At 45.0% G+C, this 24,646-nt stretch overlaps 1 protein-coding gene across 6 annotated transcripts in view; it reads right to left on the bottom strand.

Annotated features, from left to right (window-relative positions):
* Positions 1 to 3,296: 3,296 nt before the first annotated feature.
* Positions 3,297 to 24,646, bottom strand: part of mink1 (misshapen-like kinase 1) — a 39,050-nt gene continuing 17,700 nt past the window's right edge. Inside the window, exons 12-33 of one of the 6 annotated variants that reach the window (XM_080838774.1) lie at positions 24,188 to 24,398; positions 20,669 to 20,776; positions 19,769 to 19,855; positions 18,982 to 19,173; positions 18,533 to 18,703; positions 17,494 to 17,760; positions 15,453 to 15,532; positions 15,081 to 15,184; positions 14,720 to 14,814; positions 14,115 to 14,138; positions 13,404 to 13,555; positions 12,639 to 12,759; positions 12,310 to 12,426; positions 11,812 to 11,920; positions 11,409 to 11,564; positions 11,117 to 11,260; positions 10,500 to 10,634; positions 9,873 to 9,973; positions 9,336 to 9,485; positions 5,485 to 5,644; positions 5,024 to 5,163; positions 3,297 to 4,774 (exon numbers count right to left, since the gene is read on the bottom strand). In XM_080838774.1, the coding sequence (XP_080694900.1) occupies positions 4,691 to 4,774; positions 5,024 to 5,163; positions 5,485 to 5,644; positions 9,336 to 9,485; positions 9,873 to 9,973; positions 10,500 to 10,634; positions 11,117 to 11,260; positions 11,409 to 11,564; positions 11,812 to 11,920; positions 12,310 to 12,426; positions 12,639 to 12,759; positions 13,404 to 13,555; positions 14,115 to 14,138; positions 14,720 to 14,814; positions 15,081 to 15,184; positions 15,453 to 15,532; positions 17,494 to 17,760; positions 18,533 to 18,703; positions 18,982 to 19,173; positions 19,769 to 19,855; positions 20,669 to 20,776; positions 24,188 to 24,398 (2,908 nt within the window). In that variant the 3' untranslated portion in view covers positions 3,297 to 4,690. Of the gene's footprint in view, positions 4,775 to 5,023; positions 5,164 to 5,484; positions 5,645 to 7,480; positions 7,628 to 9,335; positions 9,486 to 9,872; positions 9,974 to 10,499; positions 10,635 to 11,116; positions 11,261 to 11,408; positions 11,565 to 11,811; positions 11,921 to 12,309; positions 12,427 to 12,638; positions 12,760 to 13,403; positions 13,556 to 14,114; positions 14,139 to 14,719; positions 14,815 to 15,080; positions 15,185 to 15,452; positions 15,533 to 17,493; positions 17,761 to 18,532; positions 18,704 to 18,981; positions 19,174 to 19,768; positions 19,856 to 20,668; positions 20,777 to 24,187; positions 24,399 to 24,646 lie in introns of those variants that run through there. The other 5 variants (XM_080838775.1, XM_080838776.1, XM_080838778.1 and 2 more) reach the window with 5 other exon arrangements.

The raw sequence follows: 24,646 nt of genomic DNA, 5'->3' as shown, positions 1-24,646 counted from the left end.
ACATGAACACTAAAATACAGTTCAAACATCTACTTATCCAAAAAACTATTTTTTTATAAATGAAAATAAAACACAAAACATGAAATAAAAAGCTAAACGTAATGAACCCATCACAGAGGATATCAACTTAAACCGCTTCAGACTCCACCTCTCCTGGTTACCATGACAACACACTACCAAGTTAAAATTCTTCCAAACCTTGTGAATACTAAGTCCATGTATGGTAATGATTTATTTATCTTCTTTATTATAGAGGAAATGCTGTTTGCTAAGTACTGATTACAGCAGGTTAAATAGATCAATATCTAAAAACAGCAGTCAAAAGGCCTTCTTGATTAAGACGCATCACTAAAATTACCATCTTGACAATAATGACTTCTGGCAATCTGAGCCATGCTACTAAACATCCAATTCCACCATCTAGGTTTTTTTCCGCAAATATAAACATATTAATAAGCTCCACCATTGTTTTAATTTTTGTTCATTTTACAAGATCAGTACATTAAGACGGGGGTGACACAAAGAACAAAGGTTTTGCATGTGTACCCATGTGGGTGAGGAGCGCAGTGGATGGACATTCAGAAGGCCACAGAAGGCCACAATGACCCTTTACATTGGATCCAGTCACACTAACACAGGTACAAACATTGGGGCCAACAAGAGTTTAACAAAAGTTTATCAAGGCATACAATTGACACAATATTGCTCTGAAATGAAAGCAGTATTTGGACCTCGACTAAGTCAACATTTTATTGCAATGTGGTAATGACTACGACACACTGATAATAAACTGACTGGTGAAATTGTTGTTGTACATGTGAAACTGTGAGTGCAAACCAAGATGACGTTGAAATTAATTCAATAATTTTTACCTTTCTATAATGACAATTAAGACTTTGCTAAGGTTGCTGGCTTAGAAAGCCATGTTTGAGATATGCATCTAATTTTTCAGGGCAAAAAAACAAACAAAAAACATTTATTCAAACTTGTGAAGTGACCAAGATTTTTCATCGATTCAAACCACCTTTCTTTAAAGAAGAGTGCCAGGCCCCTTGTCCTCTGCCTACTACTCCAAAAAGAGGGAGTGCTTAGCGTGACACACCTTGATCGGAAAAAAAGCTCTTACACCTGCCAAAAGCTACGGACACACCCGCACACGTTATTTTAAAACGTTTTAAAACGCAAAAACAAAAGAAAGAAAGAGAAGAGAGAAGGGAACTCATTCTAAAGCTAAAAAAAAAAATTATATTGTGTATATAGCCACATGTACAGCTACAGTATCATATTGAAGTCAGAAATGTATTGTGCTTAGATTGCTAATATATTGGTAAAAATATGTTACAAAGAAATCTCTTCAGTGGAGGTACATTCGTTAAATTCTTTCAATATAATTTACATATCTATGTAATAAAAATATCCTCATCCTTATATGTGTTATATATTAATTTTCTCCCTGCCCCCTCCCCATTATAGCTAAATGATCTCTTAGTCCTCTCAAAAGTCTTTCCAAGTATTTCTTATAGTTTGCCTGAAATCAGATAAATCAGAACACAGTTTTTTAGTATCTCCTCTCAACTATGATCATCCTCTGGTTCACACAATCTGCAGTAATGTGTAAGAAGTTGATGGCTTCTCTTACTCTTGCTAATTTCACACACAAGTCTAAACAGAGTGGTGCAACATGGTGGTGGATCTCTCGGCTGGCCAGGATGCGGGAACAACAACAACAACAAAATAATCAGTCAGATCTGCATCGCAATGCAGCGAGCCAGTCCCCTCTCCATTGGCAACCAACTTCACCAGTGAGTGGCAAGCATGGAAGTTGGAGGAATACGTTCGCAGGCACTATGTTATCACAAACACACAGAGCTGGAATACTAGTGCCCACAATGAGAAAATACACGGTCAGCCATCCAACCCCATCCTCTCCCGCTTCACAGCTCTCTTCCCTGGCCAGATGGTTTGAGAAAGCACGGCCCATGCTCAGGTGAGGTGACATACATGCCAGGACACCGATGCCTTTTGCCTGACTAAAACAACCTTCCTAATTTCATGGCTTTATGTTTGAATGGGTTCAAAAGGTGGAAACCAAGGGGTCAGTTCTGGCTTTGAATGTTTTAAGTGCACTTTGCTGGCACATGACACCTTTTTTTAAGAACAAGGGGGTATGGGGGCTGCCATTTTATTTCAGTGTTTATCTGTAAGCCCTGATGTTCCTTGGCTGATGTGACAGAGGAGAGGTGCTCGGCTAAAGCACCGATTCAAAGACACCCCTGCCTCCCTCCCCATCTCTCTCTCTCTCTCTATCAGTCACACTTCTCTTTCAGTCACACACAAACACAGTCACACATGTACAGACCACCTATCCCACTCCAAGGCACGGCAATTGTGGTAAACATGGCAGTTTGGCTTCGTAAGCAAAAGACTGATTGTATCACTAATGAAGTTTGCCTGTCTATTTTTTCTATATTTGAATGTGATGGCAATGGCATTGTTGCTCATACGTGCCATACTTGTTTCAGGTCCAGGGTTGAAATGTAAAGATGTGCATTGTAAAGTCATTCAGACACAATATGTAATGGCTATCAATCAGGGCCACATTTTGGATGCACATTAATTAAAGCTACCTTGTATTTGTGACAGTCATAGTCATTTAATGATATGTAATCATACCATATGGAACAAAAGAATTTGGCTAATTCTGACTTGTCCATAAATTGGACCATTTCAGATATACAGGGCAATGTCATACTTTTACAATTTTAAATGAATGAATGAATTAAACTCTGAAGCAAAATAATACATAAATGCTTACATATCAGGGAGAGATCAAAGTGCTATATCATTTTGAAATATAATCTTCATTGCTCTGTGCTATCAGCAAGCTATGCATCGCTGTATATATACACATATCTTTAAACGTAATTATATAACTTCTAATTCAGTAAAAAAAATCATTATAATTTTGTTGAATAGCTTAGACATTTTCTTAGAACTGTTTCATATTCTTAAACTCTTTCCAGTTGCTTTTCTCACACACAAACATTCAAACCAGCAAAAACACACACACACACACACACACACTCACCCTAATATCACTGTTACAAGCCGAAAATAAGTACATCAAGAGTTCTGATCTGTTATTAAAATGGTCTGTAGTATGACCGATCTGACTGGTATTCCACATATCCTTCAAGCTCATTGTAAAGGATACATCTCCCATAAGTAATCGCATTATTCTATTCCAGATCCTCTGTAAATGCCCCCCCACCCCCACCCCAAAAGCCTCTCTCCCACTGTAAAAACTGAAGAGGTCCCCTCTAAGAACTTCAAACGAGAACGGCACTGGAACGGCACGTATTGCAATAGAACAGCAATAAAACAGTAGAGAATAAAAAGAGGAATAATATCAAGTACGGATACAGTACGGAGAATATCAAGTCGCTGTAGATATAGAGGAACTGAGGACACAGGGAAAAAATAAGAAAGACTGCCTTTAAAGAAAGAAAAAAGAAAAGGGAATTGGATCGACTGCTTCACTTTTACCCGGACAGACAAATTTGGAGTTTGGTAGGATTTGGTAATGCACAGCGGAGCGAGAAGCGAGGCAGAGGCCGAGCAGCAGTCTGGTGGCACAGTGGCGCTCCGCTGCGGTTAGCTTATCTGTGTTCAAACACCCATAGTGTGTTCACTAGCGCTCCACGAAGCGGATTCACTCAGAGTTCTGGTACTGCAAGGGCGTCTCCAATTAGAGGCCAACAGGTGAAAAGTATTGTCAGCATTCTTTAAAAGTGTTTTTTTTGTCTCCCCTCTTTTCCAAATGAAAATTCAACCACGAATGATTTTTTTTTCTTCACCTACATGAAAACAGTCTACTCTACAAGACTCCAAAGTGATGAATGGTAAATTACAGGCGTTGCAATGCCACTCCAAAACACAAGAGTGTGCTGTTGCAGTACATTTCAGGCAAAGAGCTCTGCAAAGGCGTTACCCCGACAGGAAGCTTAATACATTAGACAGGCCTGCCAGTCTTTAATATGCTAGCTCTGGTTAAATAATAATGACAGACTGCTTGTTATTTTTGTTTGTTTTTGCACACCGCGCCCCCCAAAAAATCTTTATCTTCACTATATTTCAAAATCAATTTCTATACAGTTGATCGTTATTTCTGTTGCTCAGGAGAGGAAGGAAGGAATGTTGTTCGACCCCAAAGTGGTGTGTTAATACAGGGCTATGTACAGAGGCCACTGGAGTCTGTTCTGGATAGTGAGTTTCTGGAGTGCACCATGGACGAGACGGGGTTGCCTCTCAGGAAAACCAAGGGGGAGAGAAGAAGGGAAAAACACCCAGATGCAACACCAGGGAATCTCACCATGGTGTGGATGCCAGAACAGAACTCCAACCAGTACCTCAGGTGCACGTGGCTGTGTGTGTGTGTGTGTGTGTGTGTGTACACTTCTATAAGAACTGTGAGGATACTGACAACATATTTTAGTTGGGTCTACATGTGGGTCTGTTAAACAGCAGTGGCTGCACCCATTGGTTTTGAGCATATGCAAGCAACATTGTTTAACATTATGTGTGTGTGTGTATAAAGGCGTATGAAAAGAGGGCTTGTTTAGGAGTATAGGATAACCTCGAGGTTAAACACAGACAGCAGAGGGGAATGGCAGCGTCAGCTCCTTCCTGTTCACCAGTTCATGATGCAGTTCCTGTTCAGGGTCATGAAGTACACCTGACTACTGCCCCCGGAGCGCACGGAGGCGAAAAACACCTAGGAGGAGGGGGCAAGAAGACCTGTCAGTCACTCACGTATCCAGCACAGATCAGTCATCCTAATGGAGTGTGGGGGTCTTGCGCTATATATTGTATACACTGAACATATATACACATACAGCAGTTCTGTTAATTTGGCTGTATGGGAGTAGAAGCGTGTGTGTACGTGTGTGTGTGTGTGTGTGTGTGTGTGTGTGTGTGTGTGTGTGTGGAACAGGTCTGTGTGTGTTAGGTGTACTCGGCTCACCTTGTCGTTCCTCTCGCACAGGAACTTGAGCCTCTGCGCTCGCTTGTGCATGAAGACCCCGTCGAGGTGGCCCGTCTCCACGGCGCGGATCTCGATGGCCTTCTCTCCCCAGCCCATAATCTGGTTGGAGCAGATGTGAGCTATGGGAAAGAAAGATGGGGAAAGTTGCTCAACTCATGCCCGCATGCGTATGTGAGTGTACGTGTGTGTTCGTGTGTGTGTGTGTGTGTGTGTGTGTGTGTAAGTGTGTGTGTGTGTGTGTGTGTGTGTGTGAGAACAGTTTGTGTGTGTGTGTGTGTGTGTGAAGGACTCACCCACTAAGGTGAGCATCTCTCCCCACTGCAGCACCACATCCTTGAAGATCCTGCCGTAGGTGTGTATGTGCGTGTGTGTACGGTGTGTGTGTGTGTGTGTGTGTACAGTCTGGGTGTGTGTACGGTGTGTGGGTGTGTAGGACTCACCCACAGAGGTGGGCATCTCTCCCCACTGCAGCACCACATCCTTGATGATCCTGCCGTAGGTGTTGACGTAGACGCCTTCGTCCTCGTAGCAGAGCAGCATCTCCATCCCGTCAGAGCTGGGCAGGAACACGATGGCGTGAGGAGTCACCTGACTCTGAATCTAAGGGAGAGAGAGAGAGAGAGAGAGAGAGAGAGAGAAGGAGGAGGAGGAGAGAGAGAGAAGAGGAGAGAGAGAGTGTGTGTTATGGTATGGAATGACACAACTGGGTTTACACATTCAGTCTTGGAAAAGAAACAACACAACATGTACTTAGATTTTCTAATAGTGATCCAGGAATGATCTGCAATTAAATAAAAAAGCCTTACTATGGAACCACTGCTAACCGTAACTATGGTTTACAGACTCCTAACAGTGACAAAGGGGTGCACATTGGCACTGCATGAAATGTGGGATTTACGACAATCTTCGACCCTGTGTATTGCCGTAGAAGCCCACATTGGTGTGAACCCCCCCCCCCCATACCACCATAAACATGTGCAGGGGCAGACTGGCCATCGGGAATACCGGGGACATCCCCGGTGGGCCGATGGCCCAAAACACCAGCCCATTATCATCATCAACCGGCCCACCGCCATCAGGCCCACTCTTAGCGCATATCAGTATTATATATTTAAGTTTATTAATTTAGTTTCCTCTAAAAAACATATATTTAAAGCAGCACTGACTGATATTTATAGTCCTACTTGCAATCTGTCTTCACACCTATGGTGACTATTTTTCTTTTTTTTTTTTACGTTACTTATGTGTTTTACGGACTTCGGAAGTTCAACGTAAGAACATATCTCTATGTTATTAATGAACACCTGAAAATTGGTTCTTACACAGCCGAAGTGTTCTCAGCTGTGCCGATTGAGGTAGGCCTAGAGGATTCTGGGATTCTTACATTTGGATTTGCATACATACAAGCAACACGCCCAGCCAGGGCAAGCAACCGTATTGACGTGTGCAGTCAGCCCTAGCCCTTAACACGGATGAGGCACAGCTTGCTGCTGCCTCTGTCAATCTCTTCCGTCAGTCTGATTTAGTTTGAGATGTTATTAAATGTCAATTACTCTAGCCTACATTTTATTTGGAAAACCACTGACTGGTGACATTGTGATAAGGTAAGATGTGGCGTTGACCTTGCCAAATGTTAGCTTGCTATTCACAGATGAGGTAACGTTCCCTACAGCAAGCCTAGCTAACGGTATGTCTTAAATTGAGACCGTTATGATCTGGTAAAATAAGCAAGCTGTTGTCAACATCGAGATTATCTATTTTAACATGTGAGCTGTAGTCACTTGTTTACAATCGATGAGCAAGCTATCCATGGTGGTAGTTGTAAATAGGGCAATCTTATCATTCCTAATACTGTAACTTGTGTCAAATAAGTTAACCAGCTAGTTTGTTATGCTAAAATCACTGTGTTACACCAACACTTACATTATAAACAATGTTATCTAGATTGTTAATATGTTATCTAAAGGTGTTGAATTGGCCAAGTAAAGCTTGCGTTTCACAACACTTACATTATAAACAATGTTAATATGTTATCTAGATAGATGATTCTGGAATAAAACATGGATAAATGGATACAAAATAAATGAAGGGACATTTATAATTGACAAAAAATTGCGATTAAATATTGTAATAGTTTGACAGCACTAATTTCAAGTATATTTATCTAATACGCTTTGAGTGTACTAACCAATAGGCTTTGTAGTTATACGTATAACCATCTGATCTGATAACCATCTGATCTGATCTGATACTATTCATCTTGCAAACTGTACCTTGGAGTGTTACAATAGCCAGTATCATTTTATTCCATGTGTCCATCCAGGCAAATTGGTGGATCCGAATGTTATTAAAAAACAAGCATATATGATGTAATTTCTTTGTAATTAACCAAAATAATGTTAAGTGTATGGGTATTTTTCCCAGTAGGCCACTGACCGATACGTGCGATCCATTGAGTGGGCAATGCGGTGTGTAGGCCTACTGAGTGGGCAGTGCGCTGTGTACTTAGTGGGCAGCGCGCCGTGTATTGAGTGGGCCGGTCTGACAGTAACTCCCGGGCCACTTTTTCCCCCCAGTCCGCCCCTGAACATGTGAGATAATTCGACAAGAGATATTGAAAGACAGCTAACTCACTGCTTCGTCAAATAAGACAGATCAACTATATCTGGAAACCACTTACAGATTCTGATTAGCTAAATTTGCGTCTGGATGGAAAGGTGTTATCTTTCCCCATCCCACCCATGCTAAGCCATTTCTAGCATAACCTGCGATCTACCGTGCTCCTTGAATGTCGATATGTAATAGTATGGTGTTATTAAAACTTATTACGTGTAAAAAAGACTAGAAATTGAACGTTTATTATTCGAGTCTAAAGTTTCTAATGTTGCCTAGGGCGCCTTTAAGTGAACATAGGCTAATTAAAACTTCACATAAGTCCACTAAACAATTCCGAATTCCCATGCTCCAGTAACAGAAGAGAAATACACCAGAGGAGGGAGGAATGATAAACCAGTTACTTGGTCGCACCGTTGACTTAAATCCTTACCAGCAACGTGGCTAAGCGGTTAGACACAGGTACACACTACCATTAACCTGAAGAGCGCAGGTTCGAAGCTCGCGCAAGATTTCAAAATCTACCTGAAAATACACAGGTTAGATATTCACGAGTGGCAAACATGTCCCAAGTTGCGAAATGACTATCTCAATATCAGAGTAAGCCCGACTCTGTATAATTACATGCCAAAAGTGAATCTCAAGAACATTACAAAGAGGAAGCTCCGGAATATGAGTGGAACAGCCTCGAAAGTGACATTGCAACTCTGAAAATGAAAGGCAAAGCAAAAATCGTGATAACCCCAAAATCAAAACCCTAAAGATAGAACTCTGAAAACGGAAGGCAAATCAAGAAATGGCATAACCCCGGAGCAAAACCCTAAAGACAGAATATTAATTAAATTATTATCTAGAACATTTTAATTTCGTTTTTATGGGGCAATAGCTGTAAATGGGAGGGGATACGTTTTGTAAGTTAAAAGCTGACCAATAGACAGAATCTCATTCCGTCTCATCACAAGACGTTTTAATTCAATTCCTTGTCGTTTTCAACCAATGGCTGCAGCAGGGTGTGTATGGCTAGACTGCTGACAGTCAATATGCTAATAAGAGCATTTCACACCTCTGGCAGCTCTCAGACTTCAGTGCAATTGAAAGAACATTTGTAGGAAAGTTCACTTCATACAGAAAGAGACAATAATATGTTATAAAATTAGAGATGGTGGCAAAAAAAGAAAGAAGAGGAGAGGCATTAGACTTGCTCTGAATCGGCCTTTAATTAGTTTAAGAGCTCCAGAACTTCATCACTGTGCTACTGTTCAATCGGTTGAGTCAGTTCAGTCAGCTCTTTATCAAGTTGAGTTTACCAGTTAACTCATGTGCAAACAAGATCTGTGATTCATCTGTCAAATTCCTTCACTGGGCGTAGAATCTCACTCTCACCACATTAAAAGTAGACACTAATAATCCAAATCAAAATATCATTAATGGGAAGGGAAACCCATAAATCTACTTTGTTACTATATTGCTTATTTAAATTGAAATGACTCCTCGTTTAACTGTTTCTAGATCAGATTGGACCTTTTTTGAAGGCTGAAGGGTGTGTGTTCGCATGTGCTGAAATTCATGACATTTCATCACATCAGGGCTAGTTAATGAGGGGTAAATTCAATCTGAAGGCCACCACCATTTTACCATCATGTTTAAGTGTACTTTGACGATGTGAGTGAAGACTTACATGCACAGGGATGTAAATGTCGTAGTTGTTCCCAGAGTCCACGTCGATGGCATGAAAGCCGGCAGTGGATCCGTAGATGACCTTAAGCCTCTGCCCCTCCTCCACAGTCAGGTCCACCAACACGGGTCTGTGGGGCAGGTCACCAAAAGACTGGAGGAAGATGAGGAGAAAGGGGGATAAAAGGAGGGGAGAGCGAGAGAGAGGTGGGCGGGATGGTCAGAAGGAGAAGGGGGTGAGAGAGAGAGATAGAGAGAGAGACAGAAGGAGAAATATTGAGAAATTGAGAGAGGGAGAAGGAGCGTGATCAAAGGAGAGAGTGAAAAAGAATTAAAAAGTGAGAGGATGGAAAGAAAGCGTGGATTAGGATTTTAGTGTTCAGTCAACTCTCTTTTAAAACTTGCCACTAAAACTATGAAATGAGCAAGCAGGTAACTCAAAACCATTCTGATGAAATGTATGCCACACAGAGCCAAGTGCAGACAGACAGGGTGAACATCATCAAAAGCAGAGACAGTTCGGGGTGAAACTCATCCCAACCTTGAAAGCCATGAATTTGTGATAAGGCTTGGGCGCCCAGGCGTACACCTCCACTGCATTCTTCATAGCGATGACCAGAAACTTGATTCGCTCATACTTCACTGTGGACAGAAGCACACAGGCACGTATCAGCTGTCATCTTCTACATTCCAACGCTCCTTCCAAACTTTAACGGCCACAAAGGCCACTTCTAAGCGTGTGGCAGAAAACCAGTGGGTAGAATAACACCCAGAAACAGATGCCCACTCAAGGGCAGGAGCAAGGGCAATAATAAATACTGGCATGTGTTATTGTTTAGTCTTGGAATAAATTCAATCATTTTACGGCATATATTTACAATACAGCACTTGTATGTTTTTCTAAGTTCACATTCAAAAATAAAAGGCAAGTAGAAGGGAATTAAAAAAAATACAACTCTTTGATGTGTTTGCATTAGAGTGGTGTTAAACTGTAAGGTGCTGGAGACCATATCCCTTTCCTTCCTCTCTCTCTCTCTCTCTCTCTCTCTCTCCATCGCCATCCCCTTCTCTCTCTCCATCGCCATCCCTTTCTCTCTCTCCATCGCCATCCCTTTCTCTCTCTCTCTCTCTCTGTCTCTGTCGCTATCCCACTCCTCGCCTCACTCACCGACTTTATAGTGCACACAGCCCTCCATCTCTCCAACAGTGGTCCAGCCCTGTTTCTTCTCCACCTCGGGGTCGTTGTGCAGGATCTTATTGCGGAGCCAGGCCAGGTAGTACACACGCACTTTATTCTTCTTCCCTGGGAGAGAGGAGAGTAAGGGGGGCATGTCATTCTCCTGAGCAGTGCGGCGAGAGGGAAGATGGCTACTTGCCAGTACTGCTTCCTGGTTATGACTGGAAATACAGAGGAAGACCTACCTAGATACCAAGGGTTTATACAACCAAGACAGTACGTTTGTGTGGGAAAAAAAGATCTTTAAAAAATATACAAAACTTCAATTTGTAATGTGCCTAGTGAAGGGATGCAGAGTTGAAGAGCAGAAACTTAGGTGAGCACTTATGCAGAGTTAGTGGAACGTTGTGACACTGCCAAGACGAAAATAACATACGCTGGCAAATTGTCCATCCTGTTGGTGAGTATGGTCAACACATGGCACAGTTGGGAGCAGATGCAAGAATGTGTTGTGTGTGTGAGTGTGTCTTAGTGCGATTGTGTGCTGATATGTGTGCGTGTGTGTGTGTGTGAGCGAGAGAGGCAAACAGCCAGATTGTGAAGTGGACCTGATATAGTGATGAGCAGGTTGAGTCCCTCCAGGACGTCCATCTGCTGGAACCTGCGCGAGTTGATGAGGGGGTAGACTTTGCCCTGACCGCTACGGTCCAACAGTTTCAGACCGTTCTCTGTGCCGACAAGCAGGTTCACACCTACAGCAAAACCCCAAAACACACACAGGGACACACACGTACACACGCACACGCACACGGAACCAGTTCAGTTACACACAATATAAGCACAATAAATAACCAAAGCTTCCGCACAGATACCTGGACCATGAAGTACATGCCAACTCACCCCACAGAGCAGCGCACAGGATCTCAGCGTTGAAGCGCTTCTTGTATTTGCGGATCTCTGGCGTGTCGCTGTGGGGTCGAGTGTTGGTCGGGTTCACGTTCACCATGGATCCCTTGCGCACCTCCGCCTTCAGCTGCTCGAACCTCGAGCCCAGGGCTGGAAGCACAGGGAGGTTTGTGGATTACAGGGTTCAGAAAACAAACATAAAAATACAAACACCCATATTGTCCTTTTAATACCCACAATCAATCAAAAAAGGACAGTAGGATTTTAACTAGAGAGGTATGACTTAATCCCCAGCAGATAATCTCATCCAATCATGACTATTGTCAGCTTTTTGGAACCTGACACGATGAGCTGCTACATAACCCTGCTCTTATCCGCCCAGATGAACAGTACTCACTTCCTGGGATGGACTCCCCCGACCCGGCTTGTGGATGGTACATTCCAAGATCCACAAAAGTAGTGAAGGAGGACTTCCCAGACGCCTTGACCAGGCCTCGTGACTGATACTAGAACACAAGACACAAGAATCACATCACTGGTTTATCACTACTATTTGTGTCTCGTCAAGGAGAAAAGTGCTATCTTGTGTGTAGCAAGTGCTCTTGGTTAGCCTCCATCTATTCATGTACCCTATATTTGTCACATGATTAAAAGGTAAAAGGTAGGCCAAGTATTTAGCACTTCCATCCAAAGTGACCTAACCTGCAGTGATCATAATCGAACCCCAGTCATCCGCTTACAGCGGTGACACTAACCACAGCACCACCACACCGTACAAGACTAATGATACAAACTACAGTCGAAAAAAATTAAGAGTGAGACACAAAAGTCCTCAGATGACGGAGAGTGGCTAGAGCTCGCTCCGCTAGGCTGGCGGAGAAGCGGGAGGACTCACGTCATAGGCCGAGTCCTTCCCCGGCGAGGAGTGGGACATGGAGTCGGTGGGGGAGTGGGAGGGCTGGACCACGTCGGGCAGGTTTGTGTAGCCGTTATGGCTACGCTTCTCAGGAGTCTGACACACAGAGGGACAAATATGCGGTCGGCACACATGTTCACGCCACCTGCTGGATCCAGCAGGACCAGAACTACCAAAGGACTGACCGTGACCACATGTCAGGTATGAGTCCGAGCTGTCATACTCAGGCTGAAATAGCTACAGTAGACAGACAACATAGAAAAGGCACGCACGCACGCACGCACACACACACAGAAACTGAAACTTACTCGCTGCACCAGCATGGTCTGGTCCCCGTATCCTCCGGCTCGCTCCTCCTCTCTCCCCTCACCCTCCTCCTCCTCGTGGACCACCATGGTGTTCACGGAGTCTGTGTCTGCATCCCGCGGGCTGGACAGGCAAATAGTAAACCAGGATGAGTGGGGTTAACACAGACAGATAGAACCTTGGATGGACAGTCAACATGGCTCTTTCTTGAAACACTTAGGGTTTAATTCTCTGTCCATAGCTACCAGCACACTCTAGTTTTCAGCCCCCCCCCCCTCTCTCTACCAGTTTTCAGACTCACTCTCTCTACTAGGTTTGAGATTCTCTCTTTCTCTCTACCAGCTTTCAGCCTCTCTGTCTCTACCAGTTTTCAGCCTCTCTCTTTCTCTCTACCAGTTTTCAGCCTCTCTCTTTCTCTCTACCAGTTTTTTTGTAGCCTCTCCCTTTCTCTCTCTACTAGTTTTTAGATTCTCTTTCTCGTTCTACCAGTTTTCAGCCTCTCTCTCTCTTTCTCTACCAGTTTGGTTTAGCCTTTCCCTCTCTCTACCAGTTTTCAGCCTCTTCTTCTCTCTACCAGTTTTCAGCCTCTCTCCCTCTACCTCTCTCTCTCTCTCTACCAGTTTTCAGCCTCTCTCCCTCTATCTCTCTCTACCATTTTTCAGCCTCTCTCCCTCTACCTCTCTCTACCAGTTCAGCCTCTCTCCTTCTCTCTACCAGTTTATAGCCCCTCTCTCTCTTTTTCTGTTTCTCTGGGTTCTTCCCCTCACCGGTCAGTTGGGCTCTCCTCCTCCTCGGGTCCCTCTCCGCTCTCGCTCTCCTCGCTGCTCTCGCTGCTCTCTGAGGAGGAGGAGTAGTCGTTGGCCTTCACTGGGGGTCTGGGTTGCTCATCAGCCCGCTCCTTAGCGTACAGCCCGTGGTCCTGACACACACATACACACACAGACACCCAAAACACACACAGACACACAAAACACACACACACAAAAGACACATCCAGTAAGAGCAATGTATGGATTCAAAGCTCCCAGAATTAAATGTCCGTGCAAAATAGAAAAGCCATCAGACAGGGGCTGACAGACATGCAAACAGGCCCAAGAGAGGGGATTTACACGGGATAATCTGATTTGCAGTGCATTCGGGGTCATTCGGGGTCGCAGAACGGGTGTTTTCAAACACCAAAGGACGTGGCATGCAGAGGCACAGCCACACACACACACACACACACACAAGGGCATGTGCCTGGACACACACTCACACAAAAGCTTGCGCTTGGACACACACACACACACATGAACGAGCATGTGCTTGGACCCACACTCACACACAAAAGAGCTTGCACTTGGACACACACACACACACACACACACACACACACACACACACACACACACACACACACACGTGCTTGCAAACACACTCACACGCAAGAGCTTGCATTTGGACACACACACACACACCGGACACAACTGGGTACTGACCTCTCCTATAGCTCGCTTATAACTCTGGGCATCACAGATGGGGAGTTTGGTACAGAGGTGGAGGGGGAGTAGGAGGGAGTTATTAAGAAAGGTGGGGGGTGTCAGTGAAGGTCAGGGCACAGAGGGAGCGGTGCAAATGACAGCAATCCCAAAAGAGAAAGAGAGCAAGAGAGAGAGAGAGAGAGGAGGGGAAGGAGGCAGAAGAGGAGGTTAGTGAAAGTGCGAAAAGGATAAAGAGTTTCACAGGCTACAGGGAAGTTGAGCCTGCAGTAGACTGACTATAGGGAACTGACAAAACCCCCAGACCATCTCTGTCATGTCTACATCTAGCACAGCTACAGAATGAGTTTGAAAAAGTACTGCAAAATATTGAACACTTTCTGATGCATATGTTTAGATTAATTTATCTAAAATAAAAGCAATAATGTAGTTACATGTATTAAAAAGAATTACTAAAAAACTATAAAAAAAAACTATTAAAAAAATCATTGAACAAACTGAAGTGCAATTTGAACAACCAAATGTTGCTAACTACAGCGGAGTGTCTAAAACCTGAGCGAAAAGCCCCATGGCAGGGAGGGATGGAGGGAGGTGCTCAAACATACCGCTGGGCGACTGGGGCGCGAGGAGGTGCGTGACTCCCCTGGCTTGTGCCGCCCGTCATGGTGGAGGATGGGAGACGAATCCATTTTAGAGGAGCCTGGAGGAGAAAAAAAAAATAAAAAATAAAATCTCATAAACATACACAACAACAACAGCATGATACCCCTAGGCACACAAACACTCACACACAAACACGCACACGCACACGCACACACACACACACACACACACACACACACACACACACACACACACCTCAGCTGCCTGATCTGTACACATGCACAAACACACAAACACACAGACACACACAAGCCTCACCTGCCTGATCTGTACACATGCACAAACACACATACACACACTGACCGAGGATGTGGTGTCGCTCCAGGGAGCCTGTCTGTGGCAGGTTGGCCACCACACTCATGCTGTCTCCCCTCTCCCAGCGGTCATTACGGCTCAGGTCCGGGTTACTGCCAAACAGGAAGCCCAATTAGCTCAGCATCGTGTCACAGCAACAATCAATAATCTGGACAAGCAATTACCTCAGCCATTACACATGATACATGCGTCACATATTAATCTCATATACTGTACACTCAGATGACCTACTTGACATCAGTTATAATTATATCTACCCCATCTGTCAGAGATTGTGTGTGTGTGTGTGTGTGTGTGTGTGTGTGTGTGTGTGTGTGTGTGTGTGTGTGTGTGTGCGTGCGGTCTTCAACTGTGGCTCACCTTGCACGGACTGGGTGTCTGATCCCGGAGGAGAGGTTGGTGTTCAGTGCCGTGGCGATGGAGGAAGTCCGCTGGGGGATCTGAGTCCGGAGGAGTGAAGACAAGGAGGAGAAAGAGAGAAAGAGAGGGGATAAAAAGGAGGAGGAGGAAGAGGAACAGACAGATGGCCTTAGTGTGTGGAACATAACCAGTTATGAATAAGCTTGAGAGACTCTCTCCAATGACCAGAGGCAAATGATGAAGACTGTTTGTCTGTCTGTTTGTGGAGGTGTGTTTCTGGGCCACAGTAGACCTACGGCCTGTTTTTGGTACAGAGCTTGTTTAACAGCACTTAGACACTCAAACATATGGTCATGCATGAATGCAGTCAAATGTGTACAAAAGCATTTCATGTATTTGTTTCAGATTTGTTTAAGGGACAGAGTGCCACCTGTTTGCTTCTAAATACTTGAATCATTAAGTACTTAAGCACACTCACTTCCTCTAATTCATTTGCAAGAACCCAGCAATGACTGTGAGTAAATGAGATCTAGTTGGCAGTGGCCACTACATTTCAAAGTGAAAATTCGTACTTTTTACTCCATTACATTTAGTAAAGCCCCTCGTTCCTTTTTTACCAAAGCGAATCAAATAATGAGAGGTCAAAGTGAGTTCACAATCACACCAATCAGGGATTAGCGCTATTTGCTCTGAAGTCCTTTCGGTTTTGTCAGTTTCGTTCGTTCGTTGAGCGTGAGCTACGTTGAATTCTGCAGCATTTTGAGGCTGTTTTATGCTCAAGCTTAGCCTACGTAACGCTACATAAATGATGGAAGAAACATACACAATCAACGGAGTTTCTGCTCAGGCTCACATTTAAAAATGCTTGCCTTTTATAAGGGCACAAGAAACTTTTATCATGTAGTTCTTGACAAACTCCCTCGGTAAAGGTATCACTACATACTTCTTTACAGTCTTTGGTGCAGACTGGTATGCTCTGTAGTTTTGTGCAATTTATGCAAAGACTAGTTCCTCTTATGACATTTTTTTTCTTCACGTTTGATCTGAGGTCAAGTGTTTTGTTTTTGTACGGGTTGTGTAGGGAATATACACTAGTCTTCAGCACAAACTAGTATAACTAGTTCAAGTGTTGTTGTTTTTGTACCTATAGTTGTGTAGGGAATATCACTGCTATTACTAGTATTCAGCACAAACTATTACAACACCACATGCATTCTCTGATTTTGTGGAACTAGTTCCTGTAATGGTATTTATTATTCAAACATAAAACAGGAATTATGAGTTTAAGGGTAACACAGACAGACAGATGTGATATAGTAAAGGAGCTTATGTTTAACTCCACATTTTTTATAACTAAATGTGCAACGAAGTTACAAATAAATGTAAAATTAAATAATTGTTCTCTTGTATTTCATAACCACTTTGTCTTACCTAATGGCAATAGATAGCTTTCAATGTTTTGTGCTTATACACTTTTAAATAGACAAATGTAAGACACTATTTAAAGATTGGCATTAGTATTTTCATCTTATATCAGTTGATTGAGCCCGAGCTTTGATGTGAAAATGATAAAAGCCCATTAAAACCATAATTTATTAAGGTACTTTTACTTTTAATACTTAAGTATATTTGAAGGCAAATACTTTTATACTTCTACTTAAGTGGAAATTCAAAGTGCATACTTCTACTTTTACTGGAGTAATATTTTACACCAGGTATCTATACTTTCACTTAAGTACGTAGTTAGTGTACTTCATCCACCACTGCTAGTTGGTTAGTAAGAGGACTGCCTGGCTTGTGTTAATTAATGTTTAGATAAACATAGTCTAATCAAAAGCACACAGCCCAATAATACTGCGCTCAGATTTGTCTGTTAATGATTGATCTGTATATTTACTTTAACACGGCCGTCCTTGGTGTGTTATATATTTTAGGGTGTGAGTGATTTTCATTTTCGCTGGTGGAGAAACAACTCATAGTGCTAGCACCACCACCACCACCATCATCATTATCATCATCATCGCCATCATTTCACGCTCACTTTTGGTGGCTGCTCAATCTCTGGGAGGCGGATCCAGGGCCCGCGGTCTTCCCTCATTGGCCTCGGCTGTGGGGCGGGGCTCTCGGAGGTGGGGTCGGAGTTTTGGCGCACAAGCTCCCTGGGGTGTAGGGGGCGGGGGGTGGGGGAGGGGGAGGGCTCCTGTGTGGGGAAGGCGGACATGGTCTTAGTGGGCTGGTCGCACAGGGACTGGGATCGAGGCACGGGGGCCGCGTACGGCTTCAGGGGCACCAGGTGGGCCATCTGGAACTGGGGGTGGGACCAGGAGAGCAATCACCAAGGTTAGGAGGGGTTGAGGCGTCACAAGGTGATTAAAGGGGAAGGGAGAATTAGGGGGAGAATTTCAGGATGAGTGGATGTTATTGGTTTTGATTGGAGGGAATAGGGAATAGTTATTTTGGTGGAAAAATCATCAAGGGTAACAAAGAGATTAGGTTAATCATTTGGGTTTGTTTTGTTTGATTGTTGATCGGTTTAGATCATGTCCATTTTTTATTTTTCATTTGTGGAGGTATGAGCACAGGATGGGAGTCGAGGCCCAGGCCGGCAGCAGTGGATCCGCGTGTCGCAAGCAGCACAGGATAGCATTTCCCCACACACCAGAGGAAGTTGAGACATGCAGGAGAAAGGGCAGAGACAGAAAACCAACACGAAGAAGAGAAGAGAAAAGAAGAGAAGCACTTTAGAGACAGATTTAGATCTATGCATCTGAAGGAAAGGAAGGTTAGTAAAAGAAAGAACAAGAAGCCGACTAGGCACTTTTACATAATCAGTTTGATGTGGATGAAAAAGCTAAGTGAACTGTAAATATAGTGCAACTGCTCATAATGTTGTGGTTCATCAGATTCATTTGACAGCCGCTCATTTGGCCATATTGAAACCCACAAAGTCGACTTGTCGTGACTGTGCCTTCCCCGTCTCCCTGACCACATATTGCTCTCCATATGGACAGCATCAGGCAGGAGGAATATATATAAATATAAAAAATATTAAAAAAAAGGAAAAAAATAAAAATACAAACCTTGCCCTGTCCCCCCTGTGGTTCGACCGGACGCTGCATGGGCGGGGTCTGGGCAGCTTGTGCCGCCCCTGATAGGTTGATGGAGTCAGAGCGTGATTGGATGTTGGTGTCGGACACAGTGCCGCAGATTTTAGGAGAGCCCTGCCTGTTCAGCTTGCTCCGTTCCTCCACCTGAGAACCAGGAGAAGGGTGGGGGGAACAGGTGGAGAAGGGTGGGGGGACAGGTGGAGGAAGGGGAGGTTGATGGTGTAAACAGACAGACACAACACAGGAAAGAAAAGAAAAGAAATGCACATAAGGACACTTAAGAGAGAGAGAGAGAGAGAGAGAGAGAGAGAGAGAGAGAGAAAAAAAAAAGATCCGGAACAAATCCAGCACACTCTGTCCTCTCTCCATCCGCCCCCCTCGTGTGAGTGTTGGCATGTAGGCGCTCCCACGCTCCCACTCACTTCTCGGGCCCACGCAGGCTTGTTGTTGGCCTCCAGGTTCTTGCTGTAGTGGTAGAGCTGGGGCTTCTTCTCCTGCTGCTGTTGCTGCTGTTGCTGCTGCTGCAGGGACACCAGGTAGGCGTGCTCCTGCTGCAGCTGCCTCTGCAGACGCTCAGACTGCCGCTGCTCCTCCAGCTGCTTGCGCTTGTACTCCTGCAGACAGACAGACGGACGCAGACAGGAAACGTCAGCGGAGAACGCGCATGTGGGCAGGGCAAATTGATCAGGACATATGGCGTCTACACAGGGGATTGTGCGGGGGGCTTGCATGCTCGGGGCAGACTATTCGTCCAGGTCATGGGCAGGTGAGAACTGGTGTTTATGGGAGTAGTTTTGCTGAGGCCTGTACAGCCTTTGAGGTCTTTGAAGCTTCACACAATAAACACACACACACACACACACACACACGCACACTCACACACAAAGGGACATGCAGACACTTGCTTCTAGCATGACAACGTGAGCATAATCTTGAGTGTTCCGTACCAGAACACTTGATAAACACCAGAAAAAATGTATATATAAAAAACAAAATCCCAGATCATGCTAGAAGCTCTGTTTTGTTTATCACCTTAGGAGGTAAGGAGACAGGTAAGGAGACAGCATATGAGTTAAATCATATCTGCCAGCCCACTTTAAACTTCCTGGAGCCGGAGGAAGGACAAGCAGAGGGAGGGGAAAAACAGGGAAGGGGGGGAATAAAAGAGATGGAGAGAGCAAGAGCAGCAGAGAGGGAACACAGAGTTACCATGAGCAGGGCCTGCTCCTGAAGCAGCTGCTGCTGGAGGATTTCTAACTGTCGTTGTTCCTCCTCTAACTTATGCCTTATGAACTCCTGAAGAGAGAGAGAGAGGGGGGGGGGGGGGGGGGAGAGAGAGAGAGAGAGAGAGAAAGAAAGAGAGCGAAAAAGAAAAGTGGAAAGTAGCATGAGGACTGCAGAAAAAGACTGGAAAAGAGACAGAGAGATAGTAACGTCACCATGTTAAAGAGACTAGACTGAGAGGGGAATGTGCTGGTACTCTGGCACGCCCTTCTTCTGGCTGAGCCAGCAGCCAGGGAGTGTGGAGTAGCTTAATGCAAAGTCTCTTAGCAACACTGACACTGGCATTTTTTGTCTCTGATGTTGCACTTGGAAACGGGTCAAAATATTTCTTAAATTCCTGGAATGTTTGTTCAGTTCCTACACAGCTGATCTGCTGACAAAGCGAGTGTATGTAACGTATAGGTTTGGTGCTGGTGGTGGATGTTGTGCCTGTGAAGCAGGTGCCACTCTGAATCCCAGTGACAGGGAGAGCAGCAGAGCGCGAGGCTTTGGGCTCACCCACCGAGCTCTGCAAACAACACTCTCACAAGCTACCTCTCTCCCTGAGACACACACACACACACACACACACACACACACACACACACACACACACACACACACACACACACACACACACACACACACACACACACACACACACACACACACACACACACACACACACTGCTGCATTGTGAAACCTGCTGCCATAGCAACCCCCGTCACAGACATTCCAGGGCCAGAGAGGTTTCACAGTGGAGTTCGAGGAGGCTGGGAGAAGGCCACGCCTTTGGCGCGTCTCGATTGGCCGACTGCAATGCAGCGGTAAAGGCGATTGGTTACCTGCTCTCGCTCGGCCATCCTCCGGTCCTCCTCCCTCCTCATGTCATCCAGCCGGCGGTGGGGGCCCTTCTCCTGCTGTCGCACCATCTCTCGTTCTTTTCTCTGTTGCTAAGAGAGAGCGCGCGCGCGCACACGCCAAAGAGGGAGTGAGAGAGTTAGGTGAGAGGAGGAGAGGAGAGGAGAGGAGAGGGATGAGAGGAGAGAAGGCGCAGAGAGAAAGAAAATACTGGGATGTGAGTCACTTGTACCTACTTGGATGAACAAATACATGCCTTGATGCTGCTAAAACCATGTAACATTTCCAAGTGTGGATTGGGTAAAAGACAGGGGGGGGGGGGGGGGGGGGGAGAGGGGAGATTGTGAGTCACTGGACTGCAACACTGCTATTTTTTCCTGCTCCCTTCTTTTTGTAATTCAATCAAACATTAATAGGATTTGTATTTCCATTATTCAGCTCAGCACTCGGTTCCACCGTTCAAAAAGTCATACATCCCAACTCTGGCCTTCTGCGCGTCACACTTGGACAAATGCAACACTATCTTCCCTCTGGGACCGGGCCAAACCCAGTAGATTAAATCCATATTGTGCCGAGAGACTCCGGCCCGCAGAGCCCCGTTCTCCTGCCTACGAGGTGGCCAATGGCGTGTTTCACCATGTTCCTGTGTGGTTCTAAGGCAGGGCGTGTTTCACCTTGTTCCTGTGTGGTTCTAAGGGCGTGTTTCACCATGTTCCTGTGTGGTTCTAAGCGCGTGTTTCACCATGTTCCTGTGTGGTTCTAAGCGCGTGTTTCACCATGTTCCTGTGTGGTTCTAAGGCGTGTTACACCCTTAGAACCACACAGGAACATGGTGAAACACGCCTTAGAACCACAGAGGAACATGGTGAGTTTCAACATGTTCCTGTGTGGTTCTAAGGCGTGTTTCACCATGTTCCTGTGTGGTTCTAAGGCGTGTTTCACCATGTTCCTGTGTGGTTCTAAGGCATGGCCTGTTTCACCATGTTCCTGTGTGGTTCTAAGGCATGGTGTGTTTCACCATGTTCCTGTGTGGTTCTAAGGGCGTGTTTCAACATGTTCCTGTGTGGTTCTAAGGCATGGCCTGTTTCACCATGTTCCTGTGTGGTTCTAAGGCATGGTGTGTTTCACCATGTTCCTGTGTGGTTCTAAGGGCGTGTTTCAACATGTTCCTGTGTGGTTCTAAGGGCGTGTTTCAACATGTTCCTGTGAGGTTCCAAGGCCCCTTTTCAAAGAAATTAATTGAATTAGTGCCGGGCGACCAAGTGTGAGCGCTGCCTTTGAAAAGACTCCACCAACAGACCCCCTTTCCCATTCGGACAACTGTCCTTTGAGAGACTTTATTTTGGCTCTCCTGTGTGGCACAAAAGGCAGAAGATAAATATAACTATCTAATGATGCTTATTACATTACGGACGTGCGTCTCCGCTTTTGTTGTCGCCAATTAATGCTTAGCCATCTTCCAGGGAAGAGAGAAACGTCCTCCCCCCCCCCTTTTATGACATACACAATCAATTCTGATCTGTGCACACCATTTATTGACAGGAATAGGCTGATGAATGACTGATTCAGAAACAGCCTTTCATCTCAAGATGAAGCAACACTGGCACACTTAATTTAAACAGAAACACAGCTCACGGTGAGGGATGAGTGCTGTCAAGCCACTGTTTACTGGAGGCTGCAAGAACAGTGAACAAGAGAACAAGAACAGTGTTGGTCCATTCTGAAGGCAGTAGACTTTCTCTTAGCTGTGTCATCAACTTCTGCCTCACCCACCCTCCCTCTTGTTCGCTCACATCTGAGCTCTTATGAAGTGGAATCAAAAGGTACACACAGAGATCGGTGCAGTAAAATGAATATGGCCACGCTAGCAGACACCTATACAACTCCACTCTTGAGCATAGGGGTAGATATATACAGGCGACAGCAGCAGGTATTTTTAACCATAGTGGGCGGAAAGTGTCAGCAAAAGGCTGGTGTTGGTCACTTATATGTTTTCACAAGGCGTCAATTCATCTAATGTGGTGGTTTAGGTTCACCCTTTTTCAAGAACATCCATTTTCAGTGTTGCCTACAGCGTCGTAATAACGACTTAACAGACCCGAGTGCAAACCAGCCATCTGAGGCCCCCTTACCGTCGTATCGTTAGGTGAAACTAATGATTTTGAGACTTTGAGAGGCACAGGCAAATGTACTTATGATGTACAATACACATTAAGGGTTGCTACAATATGTTGTCATGAAAATACCAATGAACACAGTATTTCATCGATCAAACTGATTTTGGAGAAACAGTGTATAATGAGCAGATGGGACAACACATGGGAAAACATTAATACAACTTCTTCAGGGGGTTATCAAACTTCTTCAGGGGGTTATCAAACATCCTATGCGCAAAGTAACTTATTCTTTTAACGACATTGAAGCGAAAAAATACATTTCAAGTACCACTTGGCGTATAAAAAAACTTAACATGCATGACGTTTGGAATGGCATCCTACGAGCCTTGCGTTGAGCAAAATTATCAACAATTTCAGAAATGTTCAACTCCTGGCCCGGATGCTTTCGATGGACAGGGTAGCTAATCCACTCAGTATCTACTGCCCAATACTGCTCTTAAGTAGGTCTTAATCATCTTTTGTTCAGAAAATGATCGCTATGCCGTGGTTACGGTCACAGGTACGGTAAGAAACAATAGCAGAGCCGTGCACACCTCGCCAAATGCTGAGTGGTTATCAACAATCTGAGTTTTTGCTATCTGTTGCACTCATGACTGCTGAGAAATCGCTGCTTTAAAAGCAGGGCGTGAACTATAGGAGTTGCGCTGGAAATGTGGGCGCAATGTCCCTGTCATAGTGGTCAGACAAAAGCGGGCCCCCTTTCGCCACGGGCCCTAGTGCAGCTGCACTCCCTATAGTTATGCCACTGGTTGCCTATTGCATTTGGGAGAAAAACATTTATGTATCTTGGTTATAGGGTTTAGGCATGTCAGAGCGGTTGTTTGTATGGCTTTGGTCCTTGAACAGAAGTATTGAAAACACTTGAAAGATGCACAGAATAAACAAGAAGAGTGAGGAACCTTTTCTTTGTATTATTCCTGTTTTTCTTTTGACTGGTTAAGTATTAAACTGCTAAAAAATACAATGGAGAGATCTGATCCACATACATGCGACTCAAAAACTGTGAATGTGTGGAACTTCAGTGTGGCACTCTCGACCCATACGGACCAGAAATGAAGATGAACTTCAGGAGGAAGTGACCTCCGTTTGAAATAAATCAAAAAAGCCTGTGTAGTACTGACTGGCAGATTTGGACATTGTCAATAAAAGGACAGACCATACTGGCCATGGTACAGACAATTGCCTGGCTATCATTTCCACCATCACTGCTGCTGCTACTGCTGTTGTTGTGATGGTGACACTGGCAGCAGCAGCAGTGGTGGTGGTGTTAGGGGTGAGGGGTTTTGGGGGGGGGGGGGGGGGGGGGGGGGATGCCACGCGCCCTACCTCCTCGAGGCGGCGTCTCTGCTCCTTCTGCTCCTCGATGCGTTTCTGGCGGTCGTGCAGCAGCTGCCGCTTGTGTTCCTCGGGATCGCGGCGCTGCGCGGCCAGCTGGGCCTGCTGGCGCTTCAGGGCCTCCGAGCGCTCCTTGTTCTCCTGCTGCAGCCGCAGGAAGTCCCGCCGCAGGGTCGACTCCCCCGGCACGTTCAGGATGGAGCTGAGCCGCACACGAACGGGACGCACGGGGGAGGACAGACGAGAAGAAAGAAAGAGAGAGAAAGAGAGAAAAAGAGAGCATTGTTAGCGTTAGCAATAGACACACAGACAATAGAAAAAAACAAGGCATTGGGGATAATGAGTAGACACAAGAATGAAAGACAAAGAGAAAACAAAGACGGCAAGGTCGACAAACGGACCAGGCCAAAATTATGCACAGGAGAGAGTAACTAAAGGCCTGAAGCGCAA

This window comes from Sprattus sprattus (genome assembly GCF_963457725.1).
Source record: "Sprattus sprattus genome assembly, chromosome: 1".
In the NCBI taxonomy this organism is placed as follows: Eukaryota; Metazoa; Chordata; class Actinopteri; order Clupeiformes; family Clupeidae; genus Sprattus; species Sprattus sprattus.
Note: the sequence above shows the minus strand (reverse complement) of the source record. Positions and strands in the feature narration are given on the sequence as shown.